At 43.3% G+C, this 10,731-nt stretch overlaps 1 protein-coding gene across 3 annotated transcripts in view; it reads left to right on the top strand.

Annotated features, from left to right (window-relative positions):
• malrd1 (MAM and LDL receptor class A domain containing 1) overlaps window positions 1–10,208 on the top strand; it is a 52,675-nt gene extending 42,467 nt beyond the window's left edge. For 2 of the 3 annotated variants that reach the window (XM_047568833.1, XM_047568834.1), the window contains exons 25-33: window positions 685–886; window positions 1,360–1,638; window positions 2,323–2,454; window positions 4,356–4,422; window positions 7,506–7,597; window positions 7,724–7,820; window positions 7,910–7,970; window positions 8,941–9,048; window positions 9,137–10,208. In XM_047568833.1, coding sequence (XP_047424789.1) covers window positions 685–886; window positions 1,360–1,638; window positions 2,323–2,454; window positions 4,356–4,422; window positions 7,506–7,597; window positions 7,724–7,820; window positions 7,910–7,970; window positions 8,941–9,048; window positions 9,137–9,235 — 1,137 coding nt within the window. In that variant the 3' untranslated portion in view covers window positions 9,236–10,208. The remainder of the gene's footprint in view (window positions 1–684; window positions 887–1,359; window positions 1,639–2,322; window positions 2,455–4,355; window positions 4,423–7,505; window positions 7,598–7,723; window positions 7,821–7,909; window positions 7,971–8,940; window positions 9,049–9,136) is intronic. The other variant, XM_047568835.1, reaches the window with a different exon arrangement.
• The last annotated feature ends 523 nt before the right edge of the window (window positions 10,209–10,731 follow it).

Consider the following 10,731-nt stretch of genomic DNA (forward strand, 5'->3'; position numbering starts at 1 on the left):
CATGATGATGTTAATTTATTTCCCACTTTTGATTAAAAACACAGTGTGTAGCATCTGAAATTACCCAAACGCCGCTAACACACATGCGTATGATGTACACTACGCTTAATATCTTTCTGATCCCCAATAAGGAAAAGCCACACCACTGGTAATCTTTTCTTTGTGATCAGTACTTTGTGTTCTTGTCCTCTTTCCCTCAAGTCTTTTTTATTTATTTATTTATTTTATTTTGAGCATCCCAAACTAGAGATGCGTTCATAACTACATTTTTTTTTTTTTTTTCCTGTTATTGGCTCCAACATCCTCCTCTGTCCTCTCTTTTGCTACCGTTGCTTCAGCTCTTCAGCTCTGGCAAACACTCATTGCTGATTTGCATAAAAGGCATTGCTATTAATGGGCCAGTGTAGGAGTGTTGCCAAATACAGGAAAGTGTGAAACTCTAATATGCTGACGGATACAGAGATGTTTACCTGGTGGTGACTGGAAAGGGCTTGAATTTAGCAGAAAGGCATTCAAATAATTGTTTAATGTCTGATGGTTGGCAAAACAATTGCTAGAAACGAATTAACTACATATAAAATACAAAATATGAGGATTTATTTTGAGTTTGCACACAGTAGAAGTATTGTTGGTTATTATAATTCTGATGCCGAGGTTACAGTGATTGTCACCCAAATTCAACAGGTCTACACAGTTGGACCCAGCGGTACCCGTCTATTGATGTGGGCAGCCACCGGGAACCACGGCAACCAGTGGACGTACGCCAGCGTCATCCTGTCCAACCCGGCGCCGTTCAGAGTGACGTTCCAGGCGGAGGTGGGCGGAGACATGTGGACGGACATCGCGGTGGACGACATCTCCTACACCCCAGAGTGTTTGGTTGGAGGTGAAGACGTTAAAGCTGTCCCCCCCTCGTTTCAATTTTTCATTTTTTCCCTTCTTTCCAGCACCGTCCTCATCTTTCATTTCTTTCCCTCCAGTTGCCACCTTCTCTCGTTTCCTGTTTTTTCCCCTCGACATTCACCTTCTCCACAGTTTCCGTACGAACGGCCCGTATGTGGGCACTCTGTGAGAGTGCGGTGAGTTAATGGAGCCTGTTGCCTCGTGGCTCTAAATAAATACACTGTGGAGACTGGGCCGATGCCGAGGGACGGCCCAGAGGGAAATTACATTTATATTGTGTTGTTTCCTCACCTGCTCCCCTCTGTTCTCCCTTCACCCATGAAATGCTGCTTCGGCTAACTTTCTGAAGAGTCTAAAGAAAACAAACAAACACTGGCATAACTTCCTGTTGTTTCGCTCTTAAAACACTCCTTTGAGATTTCAGTGTTACCGTGTCCGTGTGATGTTTCCCCTCAGAACCCGTGACCCCAAAGCCTCTGACCTGCGGCGCAGACATGTTCCAGTGTGCCTACTCCTTCCAGTGCATCCCGAGGAGCTGGAAGTGCGACGGAGAGCCGGACTGCGCCGATCACTCTGACGAAGAGCAGTGTCCGACCATGGTGCCTGGCACTCTCCCTCCTCAAGGCCTCTGTCTCAGCGGCTACTATCAGTGCTCAAACAATCAGTGCGTCGCCTCCATACTGCGCTGCGACGGAGTCTTCGACTGCCCCGATGGAGAGGACGAGTACGGCTGCCGTAAGTATATTTTTCCTAGTTGGGCCATGACAGGTTCACTGCATTGATCCAGCAACAGACACAAAGTATGAAAACCTCTCGTGGATCCCCTCAAACATGTCCGTGGCCGAGCTGAATAGTTGAAAAATTCAACACCATCATCTTTTTCCAAAAACATAATGGTTACTTTCGGATAATCCACAGACCTCACTGTGAACGGCTTCCACTGGAGCTATTTTCCACTGAGGAAGTAGTCCCTTAAAAAACTGCTGACAGCATGTGATGGTGATTATCCGCGGCATGTTTTCAGTGCTTTGCGAATCGTTTTCATCTTCTTCCCCCGGGTTGAAATTTGTTATTTTAACATGTGCCCCCTCAAATAAACGCAATGTCGCCACGTCTTTTGATTGAAAGCAGCAGGTTCCTGGTCACTTTTCTAAAACGGGAACCGGTTTCTCTGCGAGTGCGAGCTGAACTTTGTGGAGTTTGCAGCGAGCGCCGTATCTCCTCAAACACATCTAAACACGGCATGAGTCACAGCAGCGGCAGCGAAAGCAAAGACGCAAACAGATTAGCGCAGAGATTAGGATCAAAGTATGAAAACAGAAGCATTGAGTTCCTCTGTTTACGGTATGCTGATTGTAATCTGTGAGGTCAACGCTCACCCCTTTCATCGGTTTTTCTGTCTTTTTTTTTTCCGACCAGCTCTGCTGCAGTGTAAGCCGGGAGAACTGGTGTGTGAAAGTGAAAGTTCGTCTGGTTGTGTCCCACTTCAGAAGCGCTGTGACGGCATTGCCGATTGTCTGCCTTTCCTCTCAGATGAGTCCAGCTGCCTTGGTAACGTGCTTTTAGCTGCCTTACCCTTTCTGGCGTTAACCGCCGATCATTTTATATTTTCCAGACATCTCCCGAGTTGCGCCGACTCTAAAGACTGATGGCTTCAGCCTCTCTTTCATCAGTGTCGAGGCTGCTGCTGCATTTCTCTTCTTCTTCTTAAATCTTTGATCATTTCATCAGATACGGTGAAATTAATGGTTTTGAATGTAAGAATTTCAACGTTGCCTTTAATTCAGCACATTCCTGTGCTTCTTAATACATATGTCATCCTCTCAGTCAGTTTGTGCTGCCAACGCTCCATTCACATCTTCCCATTTCCAGGCCAAACAGCGACTCTCCGGCTATTTTTCGAGTCTGGCTGTGTAGTCTTCAAAGCGCGCCGCACAGGTTACTGCGAGCTGCCAAAATCCATTAAAACCTCTGATTTCCTGTGTCTTCAGGAATCAGCCCAAACCTCCTATTTAACCCGCATGCGGTGCCAAGCCATAGTCACTTTATCAAGGGCTGAACTGAACTTGAGGGTTTCGTGATTACGTTTGAGACGCGATGATTTTTTTTGAACAGGCAACCCCTACAACCCTGAACCAACTAATGGAGCAGAGCGGGGCATCCTCGAGGTCTTAAAAAGTATTAAAGAGTCTTATCATGACTTTATGAGGTCTTAGCAGGTAGTTTTTAATTTCTTCTGTTTGTTTTGCTCCTCATCTGCAAAGGGAAAGTATTTCTTATCCGATTACTTGTTTAATCGATGTTGCAATAAGCATGTATTAATTTTGCCTTTGGTTTATTCTGCCAGCCTATTTGCATTCTGCTGTATGATAGTGGTCTATAGACTTTATCGTAAACCTAAAACTGTGAATTTAAAGGTGTCACTGATGTAATCCGACGCTGAGGTATTAAAAAATATTGAGAAGGCCTTGAAAAAGTCTTAAAACGCTACTGAAATTAACTTCAAGATTCCCGTGTAGACCCTGCAGAGGCAGGAGCAGAAAAAGAGACACAGTGAGGAGGTTTAATCTACGGCGCCGTGCGACCGTTGGATGCGTTTTAGATGCACAGATTCTCGTCCGCCGTGCAGCGCCATCCTGGAAACGTGCAATCAGCAGTAAATTCATTCTGCAGCAGGTTAACAAGCCGAAACACGCAGCCAGCGTCATAAAGAACGACGATAAGAACCTAGAACATATGGTTTGGTCTCAGGGGCGTCACCAGGTTTTAAGGACGGGGGGGGGGGCTCAGACCCCAGGAGATGCAGACTGAGAATTCATTTATTGTTTTTAGTTCAGTTTGTTTTAAAACACATTGCAACAACAGTACAATAATTGTTTGCTCTCGCACAGATTACACGTGTGACTAAAATGGACAGATGACGTACAGATGACGTATGATCATATTTAAGTTATCATATACAATGATAACTTCATTATTGGCCAATTCTGGCCATTTTATATTGAATTTGTCAGCACTTTTGCTAAAAAAAAAAGCGAAATAAAACTACATAACAGCATATTTTATTGTTCCCTTTTCTGTTATTCTTCCTCTTGCACACTTCTCTCTGGTAGAGTCTGATCCAACCACTAAACCATTAGTAACTTCCTCTTTTTCTACTGGATCAACTAGAAACCTGCACAAAGCCCCATTTATACTAAGACTCGACCAGTGACCGAGGAGACATCAAAAATGTAATGGGTTGTATACAAATGCCATGGTGATCTTCATTAAGAGCTGGAAACTCAAAGACTCTTCCCCTGCAACTGCACAACCACACGGACATAACAACATAGCGATAGACGACGCGCAACAATGAACTGTTTCCCCGACAACATAATTCACCGACTTCATGTTCTGAGCTGCAACATGTGTGATGTGCTAACGGTTGGTCTCCCTTGCTTCATATGCAGATTGTCCTCCGACGTTTTGTCTGGATCGCGGCTCCTGCCTCATAGAAACCGGCGGGCCTGTTTGCACGTAAGATCACCTTCACCCTGACGGGCACAAACATGCATTTAGAGAGCAGGATAAAGGACGCATTCACAAACATACACAAGCAAAGATGAGCACCGTGCACGTTTCTCCCGCTCCTCCCCCCTCCCCTTCCTTTATCTCTCTTTGTGAGGCTTAAAACATGGAAATCCCATCAGTCTTATTTCTCTCCTTGGAAAAGACACGCTCCGCGAAGCATGTGGGAATCTGGGAATCTCCTTATCCCCTGCTGATTAAACACAGTGGTTCTGCCTTCATTTATCCTCCAGCGTAGTGCGTCCTGGGAATTCGTAATAAATTCTCCAGGTCAATATTTAAACGTCTAAAGAGGGTAGACCACAAAAATAAGTCATGCATCAGATTAAACTGCTGGCACACCAACGTCACTCGCCCCTCAAAAACACATTCAAGGCAGACAATGCACCGACAATGTGTTAGGTTTTTATATTGAGCTCATGAATCTAGTCGTCTGCATCAGCAGCTCGGAATGTCTGCAATGAGATATTTCATTCTAAAAAGTAAGAATGCAATTAGAGCTGCTGCCGGATCTGCTAACATCATCATGCTCCGGTGACTCCTCTCAGAGATTTACCTCTCCCCGTTCTCTTGTCAAAGGGTTCGGTTCTCAAAAACAGTTCATGTGAGTTGTGCGTCAGGTGAGAAATAAAATCTAACTGCACAACATTTTCTGCCGCTGCGGACGGTTGAATCCGTGTGAAATGTGACGGATGAAGAAAACGTTTTTTCCAACTTGCAACGAAGTCATTCAGCGGAAAATAACGACGGAGACAGACCCACGTTTTCATTATTTGTTCGTCTTTTCGAACACTTGTTTGATCAGCTCATTGTTTTTTTCTACCTCCTTGTTTCTGTCCATCCTGAAAACGTGTCTTTGGATGTTTATCCCATGCACAAAGAGAAACAAACAAGAATTTAGATTGTTCTTAGCAGCTAGTATTTTCCCTCAAAGGTTTACATCCCAAATCCGTCTCAGTCTAATTTAAAGTTCCTTCCAGTTTGTTGTCCAGTCTGTTCCAGTTGAGGTGCCTCATATTAATATTGTAAATGTAGACAAATGCAACACCTTCTTATGGTCTTGCAAGATAAAGTAATTATCAGTTTTATTTCTCTAAATAAAGTAAAATAGAATAAATGGAGGCAAAAATAAGGGAAAAAAGCATTAAAAGCATTAAGTAGCTTCTTCAGTTCTTGCTTGAGTGGTCTTCAAGATCATCTACGACTCTTATTGCTCTTGTTTCAGCTTTTTCTTTTGACATATTTTGACCTGAGAGCCTCCACAGACTTTCAGTCCTTATCCACAACTTCTCCGGTGTCACTAGTTAAGACAAAGTAAACCCATGCACTAGAGGTACATAGCGACTATAAAGTCAAACAGTACCTGCTCTAGAAATCATTGTGTTTATGTCGATCAAGTATATAAGTATAAAATGTATTTGCATGAAGGATTAAAAGCCAAACGGACGTCACAGCACTAGAAACTCAGACTTTCATAACAATTAAATATGAACACGTGCCTTGTTAGTGTGAATACACCTGCAGACCGGGTACAGGCTGGTGTGGTCTTTACTTTTCAATACCGCTACCAGCAAACTGTCTGCCGATGACATGTGGGCAGCGCCGCACATCTGTTTAGTTTGTCTCAGATTCCTCAGCCTGCCAGATGCTGTCAATCAAGCACAGACAGCGACGAGCCTGCCCAGCTGGCAGAGAGGGAAAGAAGCAATTCCTACTGTATACATCACCGAAAACCGTTTCCTTTCCTTCGACGAGGAGGAATCATTTTTGACTGCTTTTTGTCACAGAAACACTCCTTCTCCCTCCTGCTCTCATTCTGTCAGCCTCCTCTCGTTTGATTTCCTTGTCCAACGTCCCCCCGGTGCAGTGCCGCCACCGCCGCTTCCTCTCATTACGTAACAGGACTTTGCCACGGTCGTTCACCGCCCGGTGTGGCGTGGAGGTCCTGCAGCTGTTCCAGCGCTGATAACAGCAGAACCCGGAGTCCAACGCTGGGTGGGCACCTCTGGCTTCGGCATTTTGCATCACGTTCCTCCCAATCTGCCGAGCAGGAACCTCCAGGGGAACTAGGAACCGGGCCAGGACCGGCCCGCTGCCACGGCTGGACCGTCACATAATGCGCACGCCGACCCCCCTCCGAATGATAATGGCTCAGTTTGGCTTTCGCGGAGAGCTGTGTGTTTCGCATTAGAAGGTCAATGTTGCTCGAAAAATCAAGCTGATTCTCAACAGATGTTGACTTGGAGCGGGGACTCTGTCTGGAATAAGAGGAACTTCCTTTCAGCTCACCAGATGGGCCAAACTATTTGCAATTATTCTGTGTTTCCACGCTGGACGTCCAGCAGATAAATCTTGCACCGTTTATCAAGGCAGAGAGGGAGAGTATATATTTTATAGAGATTATGCTGGAAGTTATTTATTTTGTTGTATTTATTTTCTTCTGGGGGGAAACAGGTCAAAAAAACAACTATATCATTCTGCCTGGGTCCTTCTTCACTTCCTGCTTTATGGACCTTCAGCTACAGGTCCATTGACTTCTTATTAAAAACAAATGTTATTATTTTAAAGGCACAGTAATTTTCTAAATCAGTAGTTTTCATAAGGCATAAACTAGAGTAACTAGTGCATTTGTTAGGGATTAGTGTTTCAGACCGTGTGTTTTTAATATTTATTTTTTAATAATGGCACTCAAGTTGACAGCAGTGTTCTGGGATTCATCGATAAGAAATGTATATCAGATATGTACTCAATATAGCTTGTTTGTTTACTCAACTCCCTTCTAATCACACATTTATTTACGCATACCTTTAAGCCTTGGTGTGATTAAAACAGGCTATAAAACTTGTTTCTGTAAAGCTTTTAAACATTGAGCACTACAGAGATTTACTCACTTTTGGTGTTTGCCTCAAGTGGCCGTTTGAGGAACTGCAGTTTCTAGCTCTGCCGCTCACATGGAACAAAAGTTTGATTGGTCTTGGTTTTATACTGTGCTACCCTACTACGTGTGGTTCACATTTTTGCGTTTCTTGCAGCTGCAATCCGGGATGGACAGGAAACCGTTGCCAGGTGAGGGAGAAACCGTCCCCATGCACCCCGTCCCCGACACCAGAGGACCAAAATCTGGGTAATAAAGAAATAGACCTCCTCACTCTATTAAACTGTCTCAGATGAATTTAATCACTGTTCCCTTGTACACACTGTTAATGTCTCTGCGGTTAAAGTGAGAATTAAATGTCTCCCCCTTGTTTAGATGCTGTATATGTTGGCATCGCCATCGGGCTGCTGCTGCTCGTAGCTGGAGTCGCTGTGTGTGTTCTGGCTGCATACAAAGAAAAGTGCCACTCAGTGTGAGTCTCGCCTCGGTAACATATAGCCGTGTCTGTCTGTATGTTGTTCGTGATGGAGGTGACGATGAGTTTGTTTGCTGGCTCCGCAGAAAGCCTGACCCGATGAACTACGGGGGGATGGATAACCCGGACGGTGACTGGGGAGCAGAGGTCAGCGCACAGAAACAATCAGTCAACAGAGAATTTGAGTAACATCAACTTTCTCGGCTGTACAAATCTAATTTTTTCTACCGTGCGGCTCGGATTTATTCAATCAGCTGGTTTAACATCAGAGGTCATAAAGTCGCCAAGCCTTTCTACCAAATTAGATTTTTGATTCAGTGCTATTGATTTTGCAATTTATGTGGCTTTTTTTTTTTTTTTTTTTACAGTTGTGCTTTTGAGTGGTTTATATTTACCGTTTATGTACCACCACATACAACTGTATAATGTGATCAAACGTGTGAACATAAAAGAGATGCTTTAGAAACTACATGCGTACAATACGTGCGTCGTTTCCTGCAATTTTGATCTCTGCTGGAAATCACAGTAAATGACACAATTACTGCTATTCCATTTTTCGATAATGGCTCTTTTGTGTTTGTCAGAATGTGCGAGATGTATTTCTGAGCACGTGTTTGGCACATCATTGATTATTAAAAAGTCCGAGTGATGTGCAGAGCAGCTGTCCTGACTCCGATGATAGAGATTATCCTGGATTTAACGATGCTGTGTGTGTTGGCTCATGATAATGTGCCTGTTCCTCAGCAAAATAATGCTTTTAACGCCAACAAACACAAGCTGATTACGTTTCACTGATATGATTTGTACACACTGCGCATTTAAATGTATTTCTGTGTATTTCACATGCGTGTCGCCACGTCTCAATGAGTTCGCTCTCACTGACGACGCATCTATAAATAGAGAGGTGTAGGTGTGAACATGTATCTCCACAATGCAGAGCGACACTTCAGCACTTGTTTTGCAGACGCGGTGGAAACAGTCTGTGATTATCACACCTTTAGAAGAATGTTTTATGGGGGTTAGAAGTGTAATTATACTTGCGTAACTGGTCAATTTGATTTTAATTGCAAGTGTATTCGATGCGCCCTCACACATTAAAGCTTTTTTTTCCCCCCAGCTTCCCTCCACGGATGAAAGGCAGGGCAGTTTTCCCAGCATTACGCCCCGGAGGAGTGATGGTCGTGGGCTTTCTATCAGTGTCTACCCCTGGAGGAAAGAGAGGGAGGTAAGGTGTCTTTACTCAGCCAGCTGGCGTATACTCTAATTATCTTTGTGTCTGTCAATTGATGGATGTCTTTTTGTCTCTTTTCCAGAGTTCAAGGAGGAAAGATGCCAAGCTGTCCTTCTCTAACCCAATGTACAATTACCCTCCTAATGCTAATGGTGCCAACGCCAAAAGCTTTGAGGCATAAACTTGATGGACTTGCTAGCTAGCACTGTACGAAACAGGAAACAGTCGGAATGACCCGCAGTAATGAACCAACCAGCCCTGGAGTCAAGCCAGGTACTTTTAGACCATTTAGCCATCAGACGAATGGACTTTTAAGAAGGACTTTTAAGAATCGACACGACATGCGATCTGGATCAAACTGTGTGTGTACACTACGACCTTATTACATCTCAGGTGAAAGCAGTATTTTAATGTCTGTACTTGTTAATAGCAACATTTTTAATTTACTTGTGGCCGATTTAGTGTTAAAATTGAACTTGCAATATGTTTACCAGTTGTTAAATTCACAATAAATACTAGTAATCTGAGTCCAGGAACACTTGTGTAGATTCATCTGCAGAGGCTCTGATCTGTGCACTGTGCTGCTTTGTTGCTGAGACTTACATAGATGAGATGATCGATACCACTCTCATATTTGTCTGGTAAATATACGACTGCAGGCTCAACTGCTTAGCTTAGCATAAAGACTGGAAAATTGTTAGAGTGGCTCGGTCCAGAGGCGACATGTGACTGCTGTTAACTCACTAATTAACATCTGTTATATCTGCAGTAATTCTACATGAGCATGCTACAGGCTGTAGCTCGTATTTACTGCACAGATATGTGTCTGATATTTAATCATTTAAATATTGACTATGAATTAAAACGGGTCAAATTTCACTATTAAACCTATTTAAAGAGGGGCATTAGTACAAATCCACTGGACGCATAACACAGCCAGTGTAGCCAGTGTTTTTTTAATTAAGTGCTACATCATTAATTTTCTAAAGAATTGTTGAAGAACTGTGCTGGCAAAAGCAGAAAACATCAAGTACCGTGAATGGAAATGCTGAACACACAGAACCTTTACACAGACCTCATTAGTAATCCCTCACAAGTGCAGATAAAATAGTTTGCCTCTGTTTTATTTGCAAATTAAAATCCATTACAAGTGCTGTGTGTGGTGTGGTGTGGTGTGAATTGACTCCCTAACTCCCTCTGTATCAAACCGGCACTTAGCAGGTGGATCATAAAAAACACAGTTAAGCTAGTCTGTTATAAATTTCACGGGTGTCCAGTTATGGCTCGTTTTAGGTGTGTCGTCATAAATAATTTCCTCATATGTGACAGTAAACACTTTGAGTTACATTTTATGTCCGTCATGAGCCTCTCGTTTATTTCCCTCCCCTGCAAGAGTTATGTGATTAGATTCCTCTTATTAAAGATGAAGCTACCTGCCAGTCACTGAAGGTAACACATATCTTGTATGTTTTGGTCTTACAAAAGCGAAATTTAAAGAGTACAAATTGTTGTGATTGTAGTTTTCACCATAGAACATTTATGGTACGAAACAAGAAAGAATACAACACATAAAATGGCTTGTTACAGCTAAAACCCCTTGCTAACGGTGTAGCTAACGGTTAACCGTTGTTAGCAAACGGCTAACCGGTGCTAGCTCAATAAGCTAACGTTACGTAG

The sequence above is a fragment of the Mugil cephalus genome, chromosome 18 (assembly GCF_022458985.1).
Source record: "Mugil cephalus isolate CIBA_MC_2020 chromosome 18, CIBA_Mcephalus_1.1, whole genome shotgun sequence".
NCBI lineage: Eukaryota > Metazoa > Chordata > Actinopteri > Mugiliformes > Mugilidae > Mugil > Mugil cephalus.